The 21,501-nt window shown below is 42.7% G+C and overlaps 2 protein-coding genes across 4 annotated transcripts in view; one reads left to right on the top strand and one right to left on the bottom strand.

Moving 5' to 3' along the window:
* The window catches only part of LOC146343703 (broad substrate specificity ATP-binding cassette transporter ABCG2-like), a 39,194-nt gene extending 37,911 nt beyond the window's left edge, over positions 1 to 1,283 (top strand). For both annotated transcript variants that reach the window (XM_084855590.1, XM_084855591.1), the window contains exons 16-17: positions 143 to 237; positions 1,037 to 1,283. In XM_084855590.1, the coding sequence (XP_084711716.1) occupies positions 143 to 237; positions 1,037 to 1,184 (243 nt within the window). In that variant the 3' untranslated portion in view covers positions 1,185 to 1,283. The remainder of the gene's footprint in view (positions 1 to 142; positions 238 to 1,036) is intronic.
* Positions 1,284 to 3,603: 2,320 nt separating this feature from the next.
* The window catches only part of PKD2 (polycystin 2, transient receptor potential cation channel), a 32,980-nt gene continuing 15,082 nt past the window's right edge, over positions 3,604 to 21,501 (bottom strand). Inside the window, exons 5-15 of one of the 2 annotated variants that reach the window (XM_084855589.1) lie at positions 21,032 to 21,256; positions 19,635 to 19,863; positions 18,269 to 18,439; positions 17,406 to 17,587; positions 16,936 to 17,056; positions 15,244 to 15,342; positions 12,259 to 12,380; positions 11,219 to 11,336; positions 10,548 to 10,711; positions 9,362 to 9,509; positions 3,604 to 9,108 (exon numbers count right to left, since the gene is read on the bottom strand). In XM_084855589.1, the coding sequence (XP_084711715.1) occupies positions 8,869 to 9,108; positions 9,362 to 9,509; positions 10,548 to 10,711; positions 11,219 to 11,336; positions 12,259 to 12,380; positions 15,244 to 15,342; positions 16,936 to 17,056; positions 17,406 to 17,587; positions 18,269 to 18,439; positions 19,635 to 19,863; positions 21,032 to 21,256 (1,819 nt within the window). In that variant the 3' untranslated portion in view covers positions 3,604 to 8,868. The remainder of the gene's footprint in view (positions 9,109 to 9,361; positions 9,510 to 10,547; positions 10,712 to 11,218; positions 11,337 to 12,258; positions 12,381 to 15,243; positions 15,343 to 16,935; positions 17,057 to 17,405; positions 17,588 to 18,268; positions 18,440 to 19,634; positions 19,864 to 21,031; positions 21,257 to 21,501) is intronic. The other variant, XM_084855587.1, reaches the window with a different exon arrangement.

The following is a 21,501-nucleotide window of genomic DNA, read 5'->3' as shown; positions in this document are numbered from 1 at the left end:
GAGAAGTAAAATTTGTAATGTTTCTTTACCTTTAAAAACACTGCACTGGACATATCATTTTGCTCCCTCCCATAGGTGTTACAGTACGAAGCCTTCTTAGATAATATAAGCAAGTAATTCAGTTTTTTGTTGATCTTCAAAGGCTTTGCAAATCAATGAATTTACTGGGCTCAAGTTTTGCAAGGATGCCACGGAAGGGGTCAACGTAACATGCATCACACCTAGTCCATTTACAATGTAAGCATTTATTACATTGGAAACTGTTGCAATATATAGTAAGCTGAAAACACCTGGGTTTATTTAACTATTCTTTTGGGTCTGATCTCCTGCCACATCAATCGCTAACATTTCCCTACATGTGTTAATATTTAAGTAACTGGAATGATCATTAGTGACTAGGGATGAAACTCTGTCCCTTTTGTGACCTTTTACATTGAGGCTAAAACACCTCCTGTGAGTACATATCTAGGCCTAAAAAGGGGGGCTAATACCAACAAGGCAAATGCTCCCCTACCCCACTTTACTGTCTCACTTCATAAACCTTTTTGCAACATGTTTCATTATTTGAAGGCTGTCTGCTCCTTCCTGCGCTTGTGGAATGCGCATCCACTATGCCTTGACACCCCCCCCCCCCCGTAGCTGTATTCTTCCTTGTCCACTGCCAGTTATAGGGGAGGTGGGATAACACAAAACTAGCACTGTATTTGGAATGCAGCAAACTATTGTGCTAAGAATAAAATGGGTTGATAAATCACCTATAAAAGACCAAGGGATGATGGGGCCACACAATTATGGGAGAGAAGAGGTTCCAGAAGAGGGAAAGGTAGCCCTCTCTAATCTTGACCCCTACTTTGTGCTTTACAGAGGTTTAGGATAGTCCCACAATCTGCACATACAAAGAGTGGTGTCTTCCATATATTCTGTCTCTGACATTCTTCTGAATTATGCTAGGGAACAGCATTTACAGAAAATAGGTAAATTAAGGATGCTGCATTTCTAATACAAGTTTGACTAACTTTTAACATATATTTGTTAGATGCACTGGAGAACAGTATCTGAAGATTCAAGGCATCAGCATAACTTCTTGGGGGATGTGGCAGAATTACGTTGCGCTTACATGCATGACAATCACTTTCCTCACAATTGCATACCTGAAACTGAGATTTCTAAAAAAGTTCACTTAAGCAAGTATGGAAAAATTTCTACTCAACACTGCACCAAATTTTATAGTAAAGAGGCAATATTTGTAAAGAATACAGCTTATTAAATATCTTGCTGATTCATCCATGTCATTTCTGGTCAATTTTATTAAACTGCATTTTCTATACAGATACTATCTTCAGACCGAGGGCCAAATTAGACATAACACTATTCATGTATTTAACACTTGTGTGGCTGATTTTTTTTTTAGAGCTGGTGCTAGATGAGAGGCAAGTCAGAGCAGGATTGTGGTGTGTGTTTAACCCTTTGTCCTGCTATTAGCTCCTGTTATTCTCAATGGGAGCTTTCCACCCTTTATAAATGTTGGGGTGGGGTGTTCCAGGGCAAAGCCCCTTTCCACCAACTCCAATCCAGCTCTCCCGTCTCCCATGCCAGCAATTTTTAATTTTTTTTTTAGGAAATCAGTCACACAAGGACTAAAGACATGAACAACATCATGTTAAGGCCTAGTCCTCACAAACAGGCGATGAAGTGGAAAATTGGAGCCCTTCTCTCTGACATACTAGTTTTCCATTTGCAGGGTTTCTTTTTTTAATGAATAGCATCCAACCATGCAAGACCTCACCTGCAGACACATGTTTACCACCTCATGTGCTGCTTATGAAAAAGCAGGCCTAAGAGTCTGTCTTTAAATATGGATTTCCCTGAAAACAAATAAAAGGCTGCATGTTATGGTCAGGGATAGCTTGACTACAGTGATGCAGGCATTAGTAACCTCAAGACTGGATTACTGCAATATGCTCTATGTGGGGCTGCTCTTGAGGCTGGTCCAGAAGCTGGAGCTAGTGTACAACACAGCAGCTCAGCTGTTGGTAGGGAGCTGCCCCTTTACAGCATGCAAGTCCTTTGCTGAGAGAACTGCACTGGCTACCTAGTCACTACCAGGCCGGGTTTAAAGTATTAGTACTCACGTACAAAGCCCCAAACAACTTGGGACCAGGATACCTGAGAAAGCACTCCTTCCTTACCAACCTGCCCAATCACTGAGGTCATCAGGGGGCATGTTGATGTCAGGATGGAAACTGAGCCCAGAGAGCCTCAGAACAGTTTGGATTCTGAGAAGGAACAGCTATCTGCAGGAGAGGGGCCAGCTCATCCCTCACAGGCTCAGCACCTGGCAGAGATTCCTCCTGCCAACATTCCAGAGACAGAGAGCGACCCGGGTAGTGAGGGAATGCGGGAGGGGGGCTTCTTAGGCGCTTGATGCAGATGCAAAGAGCGACGAGCGATGGAGGGCGCGGAAAGGAGGGGTAGCGCCCGTTTGGTGCGCATGGACCCAAGGGAAAGAGGGAGGACCTCTCCCTAGCCCATAAGTTCTGGGTCTTCAAGTGACTCTCTTTCAAATGGGGATCAACTGACTACTTGAAGGTAAGGCTACCCTGCTGTTCCTTGCTTTAGTCACTGGTGATTAGCATCTGAAAGAGTTATTAAGTTGTAAAAGGATTAAAGCTTTGAAAAGAAATCCTTTTGTCTGTGTCTTGAGTTGGCTACTGGAATCTACTGGGAGAAGCCGCCAGAGCGCTCCTGACAGTTTCTGGTAGTTCCACATGGACCCATGGACCAGCTGGAGTCCACCAGGAAAAGAGTCTTCACTATGCTGGCTCCCTTCCTGTGGAACTCCCTGCCTTTGGAGGTCAGGCAGACACCAATGTTGTGTTCCTTCCGGCGCCTCATAAAGACATCATTATTTTGAGAAACATTCCTTGAGTGACCAGCTGCAGTTTATTAAATCTGGTTTTATCGGAACTTATTTATTTTAAAATGTTTTAATGGTTTTAACATGGTGTTTTATTCTTTCATCCTTCTTTCACCACTCTGAAATCTTTTGGTTTGGAGCAGTATATAAATATTGCAAACAAACAAACAAAATGTACTGTCAGCAGATTAGAAATAGGAATCGTAACCTCCAAGAATGCTCTAGTAGAGAGAATGTACTGTGATCAAATGACCATGGGAAACCAAACAGCATCCAGTCTGCAGGTCTTCTGTCTTTCACCCAGGTGTATTGACAGTGTTAACCATCCGCCACAGTCAGAGTCTTTTCACGCATTACAGGTGCTGAAATGGGAAGTGCAAGGGACTTTTGATGCCTCTCTACAGCCACAGGAGGAGAATACTTTTCGATGATTGTGTTCTTGCGATTTTAACTCCCAAGTAATGGTGTAAGCATAGGTTGTGACAGCTGAAATGCCAAGGCCACAGATAACAAAAACAGCACACTTGCGAGCCTTTTGCTTCAGTTCAAGAATAGTGGATTGAATTGCAGTTGAAGAACAGGATCAAGACATTATCTATCCTTGCCCCTGCAAATGACCCATGAACCTAAGTTTAAACAAAGCCTGTTTCCCCCACCCAAAACAAAAATACACACACACTACCGTAAACCATATAACATCTTTTATTAGGTGGGGAGGTGATCACTATTAACCCAATGCATCTTTGATCAATATGAAAGACTTGTATAATTGACAACTTTCTAAAATAAGTACATTTATATTCTTTGCTATGAAGATATTATCATAGAAACAGGGTGGTAATTCACAAGCCTACATTTAAAACATGGGAAATAAAAGGATACAAAACTACGTATCTTAGCTGTCATACCTTAATTGTATGTACGTTGTCAGTATGCATGGATAACCCATGAAATCTTAGAGCACTCCAAAATGAAGTTTGTTATTAAGTAACAACATGTTACAGAAATATAAACTAACATGATTATGAATGCAAACATTTTGGTTTTCATATTAACATATTGCAATGGATGTATCTGAGGGGGCTGTAAAAAGACGGAGAAGATCTGACTTTAAAAACAAACGCATCAAAACATGTTTCAAAGCCAATTTCCCACTCTACTGCTTGGCACCAAGAAGAACATGGGAAATGGCACAGGGAAAGGCAAAAAACATTTTGTTGAGATATCCTTGGCACTAGTGCTGGTCCTTGTCTGTCAAGTGGACCATAACCAATATGGGATGAGGCATCCTACATAACACATCTGGTCCACAGCATTAAAGCCAATTGAATATGTCCCTGGATATCACTATTAGCTCTTTAGAAAAGCACATATAATGCTTCAAAACCTCAAATGATCTGATCTGCACCCTTACTGTACCACCAACAACGAACCTTTCCACTTTTGCTCCATGTGTAACATAAGTCATAAACTGATTGCAATAAGTGCCTAGGAATACAAACCATTCAGGAAAGTCAGTTTGCTTTGCTGTGCAATTTTGCTGTTGGCTGAAGCAGCAGTTTGAACTCCCTGCTTTTAAATTTATTTATTTTTACTCAAACGACCTTCACGAAAGTTTGCTTTGAGAAATATTTGACCAGAACCACCCTACCTTTTTTTGGGTGTCCTATGAAGATTACACCCTGGAGGACATTTGTTTTGAAACGTCTTAATTTCACAAGGTATAATGCAGGCTATTTTTATAGCATCCTTCAGCTGTGCGACAATTCCCCATGATCACAAAAGGCAGGACCAGAGATGTCTTGAGAATGTCACATGGTTCCATATAATCCAAGATTCAGAGGCTTGATGAGATCACAAAAGTCCTTACAGTAGAACTATTGCTTCCACTGACACATGAGTTTGATGACTGAATGCCGTGTCCTACATTTCCTCCAAGGAGCTCAGGGCAGTATCCATGATCAACTTCATCCTCACAACAACTCTGGGGTGTGGCTGGCCCAAAGCCACTCTGTGCACTTCGCAGCTGAACGGGTATTTGAACCCAGATCTTCCTGGTCCACGTCCAGCCTTCTAGTCATGCCATCAAACTGGCTTTACCAAATACAAATGCACTCTTGCTAAATTGATTGACAACACAGGCCTATCACATTTAAAAGATGACAGGTTGTCTAATTTCACACAGCCAAGCTTTTACATCATCTGTCACGGAAAGAACTTGCCATCATATGGACAAAGCTCTTAACAGAGACTCAGGGTCTCAAACTGTCAGCCCCCAGAATATTAAAAAAAAAAAATCAAGCCTCCTTGGACATACTTAAGGCTGCAATACTTATTTGGGAGTAAGCTCAACTGAACCTACTTTTCAATTGGCACTTACTTTTGAGTAAACAGACACAGGATTAGGTTCCACGATAGAAGAGGGAATCATGGCTACTAGCCATGATGCCTATGTACTATCTCCAGTATCAGAGACAGTATGCTTCTGTATGTCCGTTGCTGGGAAACACGAGCGGGAGGGTGCTCTGCACTCATGTCTGGCTTTTGGGCTTCCCAGTGGCATCTGGGTGGCTGCTGTGGGAACAGAATGCTGGACTAGATAGGCCTTTTGTGTGATCCAGCAGGGCCCTTCTTATGAAAGAATGGGTACGGCATCCTGCACAATTCCCAAATGAGTAAATTTCTAACAAGAATTTTCGAGGAAAAGAGAAACCCCAAGTCGTTTTGTGGTCTCTTTAACTATCAACTACCATAAAGGGAGGGCACATCATCTCCATTACTGTACTCTTTGGAAAGGCTTGAGTGGACCATCTGGCACCTCACTCAGGCTGCTTCCACACTGGGGATTTACTGTGTTCACCCACTTTTTACAGGGCATCTTAAGTTGTGAGCAAAATAACTATGTTTTCTCCATTCGGCTTCTGGTTTTTTTTTCCAATTCAGAACATGTTACTTTTTTAACGTAATGGAGGAGCTGCACAATTTCCCCAGGTGTAGATGACCTATCATGCAGCTGTTCAATAGCTTTTTTTGGCCATTTATGGTATGTAAAGGTTGCTCCAGCCATTTCCTTCTCTATGCTCTGTCTCTCCTCTCTAGAAATCAGCTCTATCACTTTTACCCTTCCCTTTCCAAACACCATTACCTTTACAGGATATTATCTCCTCCCCCCACCCTCCCTCAGGCACAAATGTGGGGAGAAATTGCTATCAGGACTGCTGCAAGTGAGGGAATGATTAACCCTTTCGCCCCTGTGCTTTGGTCCAGATGAAAATTGGGTACAGAATGTCATTTGGATTCCAGAGCTTGCTATTCTGCAAGTGGAACAACAATTGGGTGCTGTAAAATCACCCACATCTGGAGGCACACTCTGTGAAGACACCAACATTGCAAGACCTAGGAGGAGCTTGCCTCCATGCACCATTTGAGAGCTACTGCTTGCTTGAATAACAGGAAATTCTAGTCACCTGCTAGATGAATCGCTGACCGGGAGAAACACTCCCTTCTGAGAGAGGCCAGACATATTAAAAACAAAAATGAGGATACACTGGCTACTTTGGCAATAAGTTAGGATTGTTGTATCAAAATACTACAATACCCTCCTCTCTTGAAATTGGAGATGATTGCTATTTAACCTTTGGCTGGACATTTTCCTTATCACTTATTTACACACAAGCCATAATCTCTGCATTTCTATTCAGGGAAAGTTTATACATTTAATGGGTAATTATTTAGCTGGGGGAGGAGGCATATATGTTTGGAGTTGTGTTTTTTTAATTACTCTCTTTTCCAGATGGGAATGTGTGGATTGTTTCTTGTTCCTTTCATTAAAAAAAATCAATATAGCACTAACTCCTATGGGCAAAAAACTACACGTGCTTCCAAAGTTTCTGTCATGGACTCATCCTGCCTCATTCACATAATTTTATGGAAGGTCCAGACGTTGTCGTCATCTTCAACACATAAATCCCCCCCTATTTTCCCCACAGCTTTTCCTGTCCTTTTTTCTTTCCACAAAAAAGCCATTAAAGAAGAAAAGATAGAATAGCTACAATGTTTCATTGGTAGTGCTAAGTTCCCTCTGTCTGATGCACCCTAAGGGCACAATCATATGGATGCTTATACAGAAGAAAGTCCTACAACTCCCCCCCCCCCCCATCAGCATAGCTGGCTGGGGCATACTGGGAGTTAGAGGGTATTTTCCTATCTAAATACGCATAGGATTGAGCTCTAAGAGAGTACAGTTATTCCAACATACAGCACTGCCCTCTAAGACAAATAGCAAGCAGAAGTACCTAGTCACGGAACACATTATTCCTCCTAAAAGTAAAACAAATTAAAGGAAAAAGGCCTCCAAAACAAATGCTCCTTACCTAATTATCTATAGTAGGGTAAGGCAAACTGCTCAAGTTCTGTGAGACTAGACTGCCAAAGAAAACTTAACAGAAGGAAGCACCCGCAGGGAAAAGTTGAACACACCGATCCCTTGGAAGGAGTGTCAAGTAAAAAAAAAAAAGGACTACTCAGAACTGATAGAATACATTTCCAGCCTCATAGGTTTCAATGTAAACCCATGAGATACAGATAAAGAAAACAAACACATTTGGTTTTTGATTGCAAATTCCAAGCAAACCAGAAGCTGAAGGTACAGGTAAATCACACATTCCACTTTAGGAACGTATAGATCAGATTTTGAATCAAAATGGAAATGTTTAATACATCTATAGTAAAATAAATCTCTGTAGTTTAGTATTTTTTCTCTAGAGGATTAATTATATTTTAAAAGAAGGAAGCACAGAGTTCAGGGGAAAGAAGCCTTAGGCTGCATTCCTATACACGCTTACCTGAGAGTAAGTCCCAGTGAACTTTATGGGGCTTACTGTTGAGTAGACATGCATAGGATTGCTCTGTTGTCACCTGGTAGACAGAAGGTCTGATCTCAGAGGCTTCCAAAATTCCTATGCTCTGCCAGGCTGCTGCTGGCAGGGTGGGAGGAGCAAAGGAGATGATTTTTGCCTCTCTGTCCTCCTTTTCAGATCTTTCCACTAGACAAGCCTCTGAGCACATCTACTGGAGTTGCAGGGTGGGCCTGGGGCTGGCAAGGCCACAGGATACAACATATCCTGGCCTCTCTGTCCCCTCCCTACCCACTGGCATGCCCTTTTTCCTCTCCCCACCCTCTTCTGAGGTCATGATACTGACCACGGAAGAGAAGCCACTGCAGAACTTTCTGTGGTGGCTGGGAAGGGCATTGGGGAGTGAAGATCCGAGCCAGGATTTTCACCTCTGTCGTCATAGCTGTCTACGGCTTCAGACGTGAAAATCCCCAGTACCCGATAGGCCCTCAGACGATATCTAAGGTCCACAGGATTGTACCCTTATACTCCTGATGTAAGCTGTAAAACAACTTACAGTGCAATCCTAGGCATGTTTACTTGGAAGTAAGTCACACTGGGTTCACTGGGGCTTACTCTCAGGTAAGTGTGCATAGGGCGAGAGCTTTAGTCAATGAACTGATAATTAACATTACTAATTGAGCCATTTTGTTCTGGTAAATGAAAAAATGACCATTTTGGCCTAAGTGGTTGGAACAGAGTTCAAGAGTATTGATTTTAAATAAATATCTGGACCTTAAAAGGCAGGAGGAGACATAATAGTTTGCTGTATCTCCTAATTTTAGGAAAGAGCAACAATTTTAGGAAAGAGAAACAGCTAAGCTGTCTTCTTGTGTCATAGAGCATCCTGTCATTTAGCCCATTCATTAACTGTGGAATTTTTTAAAAAGCAAATGAAAAATCCAGTGGAAGCTGGTGGCTCTGATGTCAGTGGGGTGGTGAATCCACTCTGGGTTTCAGCACCTTGGATAGCTTCTTTAGAGTTCTGCCTGAAACCTGGAGCGGATTCACCACCCCATTGACATCGGAGCCACCAGTCTCCACTGGAAAATGCTACTAGACGTGGACGTTGTTGCCCCCACTTCCGCCCCCTCCCCCATCAGGGCCTTCTGCTGACTGCGAGGAGGAAGGGCGGGAACTCCTAGCCCGAGGCTGGCCGTTGAGCCCCAGAGGGGTTCCCAATCGGTGGCTCACTTGGGACGCGGTGTCATCTGATTCCCAGCGGTCCAGTTCTTCTCGTACGAGTCTCTCCATTTGATCCCTGTGGATTTCATTGTCACGGCCCAACCTTTCATCCTAGGCACAAATACCACAGTGTCTGATTACACTGAGACTGGCAGAACCTCTTTAAAAACTACACAGTAGTAATGGGTATAACTATTCTTAAATTTGGAAAACATACTCTGCCTCAAATTACCTAATGTTATTGAGCTAGATATTAAAAGTATTTCCTTCTCATAATAAAAGCAAAAAACAGCAGAAAAATCAGCAGCTTTGCAAGATAAATAGCACTGATCAGTTTGCCTTTTCCCAGCACAAGCAAGCTTACCTCCGTGACTCCATCCAGTAGCCTCCCCAACACCTCTTTCCTCTTCAGTTTTGCTCTCTCCATCGCTTCCAACTTCACAATGACAGCATCAATCTTAGAAACAATGCTGCCTATGGAATGCTCCATGCGATCCACTCGCCGCACCAACCTGGAACCAAAACACTTTTTAGTCTGGTTATTGTTAATATTGCCATTACCTAAACAACACACACGTCATTTTGGGTAGAGATTTAGCCATCACACAGTTCATGTACTACTCTTTCTTTTAGGAACCCACCCCCCACCTCAATACAATGGTCTAGCACAGACTTTGCATCTGTCATGCCCCAACTGGAGGAGTCCTCCTCAGAGGAGGCGCTAGAGGCCCCAGAAGGCCTGGGTACTCCAGACTAGGGATTGTCACCAGACCTGAACCCTCGGGGGAAGTGGTTGCAGGGCCATCCCTGCCAGGAGAAAGGAATTCTGCCTCTGAGGCAGAGCCACCCCCTGATCCCCGGGAGCATCCTCGCCTCAAGCGACAGGCTAGGAGGGCTCATGTGCGAAGCCTCCAGGAAAGGTCTCCTAAGGATTAAGGGACTCCTCAGGAGTAGGCTCTAGAACAGGAGCTCTGATTGCTGCAGCTGAGCTATGGGAGGGGTCCAGCTGGCTCTAGACTTAAAAACCTTCACTGGAAACCCAACCAGGGTTGGCACAACTTGGTCCATCCAGCCTCTGCTGCGTACCTTGCTTCCTGAATCATGTTCTGTGATTGATGCTCTGGACTGCCTAACAACCCCGCTTCTGGACTGTGTAACGTACCTGACTGATTTAATGTGTTTGACCTCTTGCTTGTTACCTTGACTACTCCCACTGCTGCCTGATCCTCATTGACTGACTGACTGTGTTCTGACCTGTACTTGGATCTTGACCACTCCTGCCTTAGCCTGAACCTCCTTGGACTGAAACCTGTGTGCTTGACCATTTGCTTACCAACTTGACTATTCTATTGTATATTGTACCTGTATTTGCTTACAAACAGCCAAGACTCGATTTAGAGCAGGACAGTTTCTTCAGTTTAAACATTATTTAAACCGAAAGACCCTGGAGAGCTGCAGCCAACCAAAAGTGATGTATTTCAGAAGTAATATTCAGTTGTGTTGGACAGCAAAAGTATTAAAAACAACAGCACAACACCACCACCACTTACACTTGAAATTCTTCATATGAAACACCACTTGAGCTGCTGCCTCTCCTCCGGGAACTGTGTCCGCTGTCGTCGTCGTCGTCTTCTTCAGAGTCATCGAGGCTTCGTGGAAAGCTACGGCCACTCAGTGGACGGTTCAGAGAGCTTCGATCTAGCTCTAAGTCCTCCTTGGTGAAAACAACCAGGGCTGTTAGAATCTTTATGCAGGCACAACATCAAAAACACACACACAATGTCTGCTCTCTTACATCACAAGCTCGTTGCAAACAGGGACCCATGCGTTCTGTAAACTGAAATCCACAATTCTGCATGAGTGATTGATGGAGATGACTTCTGTAGCACATCTCCAGCCATATTGTATTTTGCTATTTTTATCTTCTTTATTCAACCCACTGAGATTCATGCTGCGCAAGGCCTTCCCTGTCCAAACCTAATATGCTGTTCCGTTGCTTCAGTACTTGCAGAGACCTTCACAAGCAGAATAAAGTATGCAAACTGAGAATTTAGGCAAAGTTGCTTCCTTGAAAGCAAAAGTAGTAGTTTTAGATCTACTAAACCCATAATGGTCTGTGATGCTTCTTCAGCAATAAAGGTTTCTTGCTGGAATAACCGCAGATTCAGCTAAAAAATAGCATTTCAAGAAGTCAGCCAGTGCTATCGAAAACATAACTCACCCTCTCTTTCTCCAAATCATCTCTCATTTGTTGATGCTCCAACTCAGTCAATTCCTGATCCCCATCTTGGTCATACTTTGTAAAGATGGCTTCAATCTCAGCATCAGTGTGTCCCTTTCTGGAAGTAAAAGTCAGCATACATCTCTGATTTTTAATCTAGTTGCTTTAAATGTTTCAACAAAAAGATGCCAAAGGATGTAATGTAGGAGAGAATAAGATTTTGTTGTTAAGTTAAAAACACACAGTCATTCAAAATTAGTTAATACAATTCTTTTAAAATACAATGACATTACTGCTCCCTGGATCTGTGATGGGATTTACTATCAATAACATCACAAGAATTGCCACTTGGTACAAAAATATGCATTAAAAAAGGAACAGGCAAGGTGAAGTGCATGAAAAAGTAATGAGCATGTGCAAAATGAGCTCAGGAACGCCTGTCGTGTTCTTAAAACATGCTGCACCTATGTTCCAAAGTTCACGCATCACCACTGTTCTTGAAGTGTGGTCACCAAGAGCCTCCTAGGGAGCAATCCTGTCACCCCTAGACATTGTCTGAGGGGCCATAGGATACTAGAGATTCCCCCCTCCAAGGTTGGAGACAGTGCTCCAACGTCGGAACAGGGAACCGGAGGTTTTCCACCCCCCCTGCACTAGCATGGAAAGAACTGTGCTGGCTATCCTCCAAGATTGGAAAAGGGACCTCAGAGAGGGGGAAAAGGGGGCATTTCAGTGGCCATGGAGGGGAGGAGACCAGAGAGGCCAAGATACGAGCTATTCCAAACTTCTTCCAGGCTCCTTCTCTCCAGCTCCGAAGCACCATCACTAGATAGGCAAAAAAGCCTACCTAGCAAAAAATGCAGGGAGGGAGGACAGGGAGGCAAGATTGCCTCCACTGCTCCTCTCGCCCTGTACTGGATGATTGGAAGCCTCCGAAGTTCGGAGATTTCCAGTCACTGATGCCACAATCAATAGGATTGCACCCTTAGTGAATTTTTTTGAAAGTAGATATGAATGGAGAGGGATCTGTTCAGGTGTACCCCTTCAAGTCTTGCCGTAGTTCATCAAAGTTTAATTTGCCTCCACTTTGTCGTAGACTCTCTGAAATGTCATCAACTGGCGTTTTTTTCAATTTTAATTTCACCATGGCTTTAGTGTATCCCTGAAAGAGGAAAAACAATACATTCAGTATATCTCATCAAAACTATGACACTTAAAATCAAAGGCTGGCAATATTCATTTACGCTTTTACATTATATTTTATTCTTTTAGCCTTTGTAATCTGTCCAGATAGCGTCTGTTATTGGGTGGATCATAAATATAATATATAAATTCTGAAATGTGTCCTTTTATGGATGCATTCTGCTGTTCTTTAATTTATGTTTGCTATGAATGCACTGAACTTCCTACTTCCTTATTGGCTCATCAACTGAGGAAAATCCATGTGGCAAAATACTTGCCAGTGACCTGGAGCATGCATTTTCTAGAAATATATAAATGCCGTCCCCTTCTCCTTTTGCCTTCAATCTTTCCCAGCATCAGGGTCTTTTCCAGAGAGTTTTCTCTTCGCATTAGGTGGCCAAAATATTTGAGCTTCAGATTCAGTATCTGTCCTTCCAATGAGCACTCAGGGTTGATTTCCTTTAGGATTGACTGATTTGACCTCCTTGCAGCCCAGGGGACTCGTAAGAGTCTTCTCCAGCACCACAGTTCGAAAGCATCGATTCTTCGGCACTCAGCCTTCCATATAGTCCAGCTCTCACAGCCATATGTTACTACTGGGAAAACCATAGCTTTGATTATATGGACCTTTGTCGGCAAGGTGATGTCTCTGCTCTGCTTCTTACTGTGCTGTCTAGGTTTGCCATAGCTTTCCTCCCCAGGAGCAAGCGTCTTTTAATTTCATGGCTACAGTCACCGTCTGCGGTGATCTTGGAGCCCAAGAAAATAACATCTGTCACTGCTTCCATTTCTTCCCCTTCCATATGCCAGGAAGTGATGGGGCCACATGCCATGATCTTAGTTCTTTTAATGTTGAGTTTCAAACCAGCTTTTGCACTCTCCTCTTTCACCCTCAACAAGAGGCTCTTTAGATCCTCTTCACTTTCTGCCATTAGGGTGGTATCGTCTGCATATCTGAGGTTGTTGATAATTCTCCTGGCAATCTTAATTCCGACCTGAAGTTTGCATATAGAATGTTATTAATACCTAGATCAACAAAGCTTGCTACAGTTAGAGCAGAACTAGATTTAGCCTTAATTAAAATATCAGGCTGTCACAACGGGTGCCCTCTCGGCCAAGGGAAACATGTCCCTCTGTCCTCCTTCCATCCCAAATAACTATGGGGAACACATAAATGCAGCAATTATAGACTGTATTAATTCCTGTTACAGCACAGGATCAGTCAAATCAGTAGCTGCAGGATCAGGATCTCCTCATGGTACCTTTAGTAAGTAGCTCAAGGATAAGGTACAGAGTCTCTCGATCAATAACAGTAAGTATCTGCAGGGTCCTGGATACAAGGTCACAGCATGAGGTAAGTAGCTGCAGGACTGGGATGGATGCTTTCAGGGCAATGCTGGTAAGTAACCACTGGAGTAGGCTGAAGGTCTACAGTGCAGGTAGCTGCGGGTTGCAGTGCATAACCCCAGAGCAGTAGCTGTAGAATTTGAGCGACGGCTTACCTACTGCTGCTTGAGGTTGCTGAGTAGCTGCAGAGTCAAGATGACCTGTTCTGAGCTCACTGGGGAATTAAGCCAGTCTTTTCTCATACACCAGTTCCTGTAGGCTTCTGACTGGTGCTGACTGCACAGGTAGGCCTCTTTTGGGTTTGCTAGCACACCCTCTGCTGCTTAGGTCCCTGGCCTTCAAGGAAGTCCAGCTGCTCTTCTCCCCTTGCTCTTCCCCTTTTCTTTTATCTTCCAGTCTTTGTTATTTCTGGTTGCTCTTTTCAGCCACTCTTCCTGAGCCTCTTTACTCCAGCTCCTTCTTTCCTTTCCCCTTGAGCTTCTAGCCTTCAGGTTTTTATCCTGTGCTTCCTCTCCACCTCTTCCTCCTCTGTCAGAGTCCTGGACCCATTTACAGAGCCCCTGTCCCGATTACCTTTTCATCTGTTTAGCCAGACCTAACTGTGGCTGGCTACTGCTGCTAGGCAACCCGGAATACCTGGGGGACTGTACAGTGACCCCTGATGCCTCCTCACACGGGCATGTAAGCTACTACTGTTTTTCTGGCTGCAGATGTTGCATATTTTCTCTGTCTACATCCTGTTTTGTTCCATCCACACCAGTGGGCATGACATAGCTGATCCTTTCCCCCCATCTGCTTTTTCAACCAGTTATATTTAATTTGTGCAGTAGTGCTTGCTTATTTAAGTGTGGGTGTTCGTGTGTTCATTCCTCTTGGGGGGAAATCAGGTGGGGAGAGAAACTCCATATTACCAATGCAAACTGTTGATGCAAAAAGGCTAGTCTCTTTCTCTTATATAAGCTGAAGGGCGGGGGTGGGGGACAACAGCACCCTTCTCTACTTCCTTTTTGGAAGCATAACTGCTTACAGAACATGAGAAGGAGACCAGAAGGGGGAGGGAGGGAGGAATTAAGCGCTTCTGTGCAAACACTGTATTTTTTAGAGTTGTTAAAATGGCACTGAGGGAAAGAAATGTAATGGTGAATATGAAGGTGTACCCAGAAGAAAAGACATGGTATTACAGCTCAAAATGTCACTGCTCACATCAAAGCCATGCCTCTTTACAAAGAGAGACAAGTAGCACGAAAGCATCCTACACCTATAGAGATTGTGCTTCTCTTCAATCTTTGTCCAAGACAAATCCCTCTGTTACTCTGGTCTGAAGGAAGTTGGAAGAGTAACAGAGAAAACATGGGAAGATTCTGATTCCCTAACAATGTTGCATGGATGCCCCGTAAAAAGCAAGTAAACAAAACTGTGGCAGTTCCATCTAAACACTGTGTGCATAAGAAGCAAAGAAGACTGAGGCAGCACAAACAGCACTAACAGGATTTTACCTTTTTTATAAGATCTGACAGTTCCATTTCAGACTTCTGTTGTGCCATATCTGATTTGACTTCTGAGAACGTATCATTGATGATGGCCAAAAACATGTTCTGTTCAAGACAAGAATTTTTAGAAGCAGCTTTAAAAAACAAAACTTCTGATTTCATTAATTGTAATACTGAAGGGGTGCCAAGATTCAGTTTTGTCACTGTTTTTAAAGGAAAAAAAGACCACCACCGCACACAAGGTTTGTCCAAGCCAGAGGTGGAGGATCCTGGTATAAAAAGAGCAAGTTGCAACAGATCTACTACTCACCATACCAGCAGCTTTGGATACAAGACAACTTTCCCTTGCGCCTCTCAAACAGGTTTAACATACCATTAGGATAGTATAACTAAAAACAGGGTCATACCCAACTTCTGGGGTCAAAATGGCAGCCAGATCCAGTCAATGCAGAAAGAAACATGGTGGCCACCCAGCCCTTTCAGCTTCACCCGCTCCGGCAACGGGAGTGGACGTGAGGTTCAACCTACCTCTGCTGTAATGGGCAGTTGCATTCATATGCATAACATGTTTGCACAGGATATTATCTCAAAATAATAGCTTCTGAACTGATTTCAGTTTGGGGTTTGTTTAGAGCAGGGGCGGGGAATGCGTTTGGGGTGGGGGGAGAAAATTCCTCCTACCGGGCCAGATGACGTCAATGGGGATGGCCACACCCACTGATGTAATCCCCCCACCCCTGCCCATTTTGCCTTTCTCCATGCCTCTTTCAGCGTAGAGAAAGGGACTTGGCTGGAACTGGGAAGAGTGGCCACTCCTCCCAGTGCCAGTCAGATCCCCATCTATACCCACTCTGTGCCTTCGCCCATTGAGGATGAGGCAGGGTGGATGACGCACTATAGCATGCTACACTCCGTCCCAATTGGAAAAGGGAGCAGCGTGCTAAGTAAGAAGAATCTCCTTGTTATCTCAGATCTGTGATCAGAGATAACGGGGATCTCTCTCTCCACTTCCACCCCAAGCCCCTGGTAGCCTCCAGGCGAGGGGGTGGGGCCCACAAAGAAAGCCCAAGCCTCCATGGGCCAGAGGTTCCCCACCACTGGTTTCAAGTGTTCAAAGTGAGCTTGGAAAGAATGGATGACTCTTGTCTTAACCCACCTCAACTGAAGAATATAAGGAGGCCATAAATAATAGCAGGGGGTGGGGGGCATCATCTCTGGTAAGCAAAGTTCACAATGCAGTAATGAAATGCTGACAGCCTATTCGCACATTCCGGAAACTGAATGCTTCTGAAGACTTGTACCTGCCTTGCCCCAGACAAGGGTCCTAGACACATACTTGATTTTGACAGATAAAAACTATGTTATTAGATGGACATGTATGGGTATACACAGTTTCTTTTGATTCCTGTTTGTGATACTGTTCCTTTTTGAACACAAATAATGCTGCAATGAGATTATCCTGTTGCCAGCTAGCAAGCAGAGCTTGGAAATCTGTGATGAGGTTCAGCTTCCTACTGTGTTGAGAAACCAGATAACCCTAGATTGTCTCTTCAAGTACACAGATACATAAAATTGGTATTAGCTGTATTGAGGCCTTGCCCTTGGCACAAGAAAGACAATAAATCAAAATAAATAAAATTCAATTACTGAAGATGATGACAAGCAACCAAAAATTCTATAAATAAAGTATTTACATACCAAAAGAATGAAGAACATAAAGAACACAAATGTAGTGAAATAAACTGGTCCCAGAACTCTGTTAGCTTCTTCAACCTCTGTAAAGTCAAAATCTCCCAATAGGATACGGAACTGAGTAAAGCTTTGAAGAGAACAACATAATTTTAGCCAGTAACTGAGTCACTATGTCATGCCTAACAATGTAAATTTTACCTTGGTACAATGCCAGCTCTTCAGCTAGATTACAGAAATCCATCAACTAGATTCCATATAACTGTTTGTAATGAAACATATAAATGATTTTGGATCATACTAACTTTTACATTAGGTCAGAGAAATTTATTTAGAATTATAGAACATCCAGATGCAGAAAAACTTTCATTAAAGCTGATAGAATTTTAACTATGAATTTGATGCAAGCTTCTGTATCTGAAGCCTGTCCCAGTGCTAATTCACAGACAGCTCTTAAAACATTTTATTGTTGTACTTACACACTGTCCTGGAAGGTACTGAAGTCATCAACTTGTGTACCAAACACAAGGTAGGCTAACTGAGCATAGGCTATGAAAATGATGAAAAACATAATGGCAAAGCCAAGAACATCTTTGGCACATCGTGACATCGTGGTAGATAATTGGCTCATTGTTCGGTTGAAGCTGACAAATTTAAAGAGCTGTTGAAGAAGAGAAAAATATTTAAGGAACTGGATAGTAGCGGGAGCAGAAGGAAGCGCATTGCGCTAAGCTATGGTTTAGCAGATGTGCAAACCAGACCACTCTCTTAACTGCAGATATTTTTATTAGCCAAATTCTCTATGAAAATGCATCTTTATTATTTGTGAACCGTCCAGAGAGCTTCGGCTATTGGGCGGTACAGAAATGAAATAAATAAATTTATTCAATCCATTACAAATCAGTTTTAAGATTAAATCCCTTGCTTATATGTTTAATTATTATTTCATGACAAAAACCAGATTGGTTTTCAGGAATTGAGCTCTCTGCTCCTTTTTAAGAATAGTTCTCCACAATCAACACTAGCTCTTAAAGTATGAGGAGTGTCAACAGCAGGTTCGGGTACTGCACAAGAGGGCTACACGACTTGAAAACGAAGCAAAGAGCCTGGCTGCAAGCATGCAACTCTGAACTTAGCTGGGTTTAGTGAATTTTGGCCTTTGTCTGGAATGTTCTATTTCTTGATCTGAGTGTTAAAGCAGGGCACGGTACACATTGAAAGGAATAAAATGTAGACAGACTTGGAATGTAAATTGCTCTTTCAAAGTCACAAATGTTAATGTGTTAAACAAGTTAAGAAATGCTTTCATTTGCTTGAAATATCACAATAAAGTTTGAATTACCTTCATCCAGACGAAAAACATGGTAACAGCTGCAATATTGTTGAACTGTGTTTGCCAGTATGCTAGAGGCTCAAAATTGGGGAAGCTATTTTGATTTTCAAGCAGCTCCTTCAGTAACCTATCCACAGTAGATGTTCGATATATATTAATTCCTATAGCTGCCAGTGATAGCTGAGTGTAGAAAAAAAGTACATAAATGATATGGAACATAGGTTTTTGAACTTCCCTATGTAAGGAAGCCTGGGTGAGGAATGCTGGGAGATGTAGGCCTTTGCTCTGTCTAAACATGCATAGGATTGCGCCCTTAATTTCTCTTACAGTGTCAACCCAAGTGAAAGCACTCAGGGCGCCTTCAGTACAGTAAGTTGGTATTTGGGGGCTGAGACAGATGTATATCATTTGTTGTTCAGTCGTTCAGTCGTGTCCGACTCTTCGTGACCCCATGGACCATAGCACGCCAGGCCTTCCTGTCCTCCGCTCTCTCCCGGAGCGTGCTCAAGTCCATATTCATTGCATCAGTGATGCTATCTAGCCATCTCATCCTCTGCCGTCCCCTTCTCCTTTCGCCTTCAGTCTTTCGGGTTCAAAAGCGCTGTCAACACATTTTGATAACACTTTTTAATGTACATGTGACTGTAGCATAGTAGTGAATCAAAAAGTGTTATGCTGCAGACCTTGCTGCTGGTGCCTCCCTCTCCTCCACTTGGGTACTAAGTACCCTGCAACTGCTTCAGACAGGAGGAGGTTGCAGTTTCAGGAAGCTTTTTCGGGTGTCTCTACATTAACGGAAAATCCCACAGCCCTACCTGAGCGTTTTGCTTCCATTTCTGTGGTACGATTAGGATTGCGTCCTTTAGATGATGAATATGACGAGGAATTGAAAATGCCCTTTCTCAGCGGCCTTGCCCGAGTTTTCTATAGTTTTCAATGAAACAGCGCCATCTAGTGGCAGAATTATCGTGGCACACCGGACCTACACACTGTGGAAATGTTGGGTTTTTTCTATATGCCAGCTTATCTCCAGTCTTTTTTTAAGGTGGGATAACTCGGAAAAACCACTGGAAACATCCTAAAAGTTGACGGCGTCATGTAAAGGACCTGCAAACATCCATGAGTAGCCAATCACAAGTGCACAATAAATGCCTTGCGTAGAAACGGCCTTCAGCAGCAGCAGGAGGCAGTGATGGTACTAAAGAATGGGCAACCAAGTCATCTCTTTGTGCACTGGGAACTCACTAGAGACATTTCCCATGGACTGCGCCCATGGGGACTAGTGCTGCAGCCCTGCCTTCATAGGTCCATGAATGCCTTTTGAAAAGTAACAGTGACAGTACCGAAAGGGTCATATTCATTGGATTTCACTTACCGCAATAATGAGAACATCTAGACAGTTCCAAAGACTCCTGAAATAGAACAGCCTGTGAATATGAATTTCCAGGATTTCTTCCACCATATAATAAATAATAAAGAGGCAAAAAACAATTTCACAGGCAGCCAGGAAGAAGTCAAAAGTAGAAATGTAGTGGATCAACTTCACTGGCTGGAATTGCCAAGATGTAAGGAGGCCTCCTGTTGGTGGGAACTCCACCAATAACCTGCAAATTGGGGGGGGGGGGATGAATGAATGTGTAATTGTTAGTACTATTGATTTTTGTTTTATTGTTCAGTTGTTGTTTTTAATCAATGTAAGCCACCTTGAAAGGTTTTTTTTAAAAAAAGGTTTTTACAGAGGGAAGGATGGAGCATTAATTTTATAGTAAATAAATATTTAAAACAAAACGCTTTGAAAACGTGCTTTTACGTCCCTTTTAAAGGTTATAAATAAGAATATCTAGAGAAGTCCTAATGTTTTCATAATTATTTTAAAAGCTACCAGTAAGACTGTTTAATGTAAATTATAGGTAAGTACTAGACTCTCATTTTACATGAACGCTATTGTACATGTTTGAAATTAATATATAGGCATGCACACAGAGAGAGAGAGCTTGCATTGTGCTAGCCTAAGATATAGAGACTTGCTCAAAGTCATCTAGCCTGCTTCATGCCTGAGGAGGATTATGAAGCCAGTTCTACCCAGTCCTCACTTTATTAAGAAAGTTGCTCAAAGGAACATCTCTAATTTGCTTCTGAAGAAAGCTGCAAGAATTTAGACTGTAGAACTCCACAGTTCTTAAAATGGCAGACCGAAGTAACATTTCTTGATCAAACATGACTGATGACGTTTCATTCACCATATCTTAACAACAGCCAATGCACAATAATTAAAATTCTCAATAGAAAATAAAGCAGCAGCAGCTTCAGGTTCCAGCCCTTAGGATTCTTGCTTAGGACTAAGGGCCAAACTATATGTGATGCGGGAGATCTGTAATCAGATCCTTCACGAAGTTTTTTAAAGCAGCTGTGGTGGGGTGGGGAAGCAGAGACACTGGAGGAGGAGGCAGTAGTTAACCTTTCTCTTCCTTGCCATTTTCCTGATCGAAATCACCTCCTATCCCCAAAGTTGCTATTAGTCTATTGGGTGGGGAGGAGGACAAGTACATATGTAGCTTGCTCCGAAGTCCTGCTGACTTCAGCTAGACTTAACTTCCAAGTAAACATGCATAGAATTGGGGTTGTATCCAATGTTAGTCCTTTTTAGAGGAGACCCACTGAAATTAATAGGACTTAAGTTAAACTAACTTTGGATACAACCGTCTAACTGTAAATGTTCTGCATCGTGAACACAGACAACGGAGGGTTAACACTCAAAAATTCCAGACCCACCTGATAATACAGAAGAGATTGATATTTGCATTGTACACTGAAAAATCAATAAATGCTGCCCTTGTGCCTCTATCAAGCCACAAGTTGTTCTTAAGACCAGCAATCAATGCAGCTGTCTCCTCTTTGCTTCTGGAAAGATCCTGGTAATAGCCAGCTCCACTGTATGTTGCAATCAACCCCCAATGGCTGCTCCCATTCAGATCTTTTTCACTAGTGTAAGTCCATCTGAAATGCAACAGGAAGAGACACACTAGAGCTATTATTTTCATATTTTCATAAGCAAAGCCTAATCAATCTAAAAGTGAACAATTATGAAATGAGTTTAGGAAAGTCTATTTCTCTGCATCAAAAGTAAAATGTGGGGGCAGACATGGACCCATTTGAACTACTCAAGAACACAATTTCATCAAGGTTGTTTTTATATTAGCAGAAATAAGTTAGTTTAGAAATGTCAAATAAAGTGGAATGCT

The sequence above is a fragment of the Heloderma suspectum genome, chromosome 5, assembly GCF_057233095.1.
Source record: "Heloderma suspectum isolate Gila_16-S chromosome 5, 16-S_ref, whole genome shotgun sequence".
NCBI lineage: Eukaryota > Metazoa > Chordata > Lepidosauria > Squamata > Helodermatidae > Heloderma > Heloderma suspectum.
This window is presented reverse-complemented; position numbering and strand designations above follow the sequence as displayed.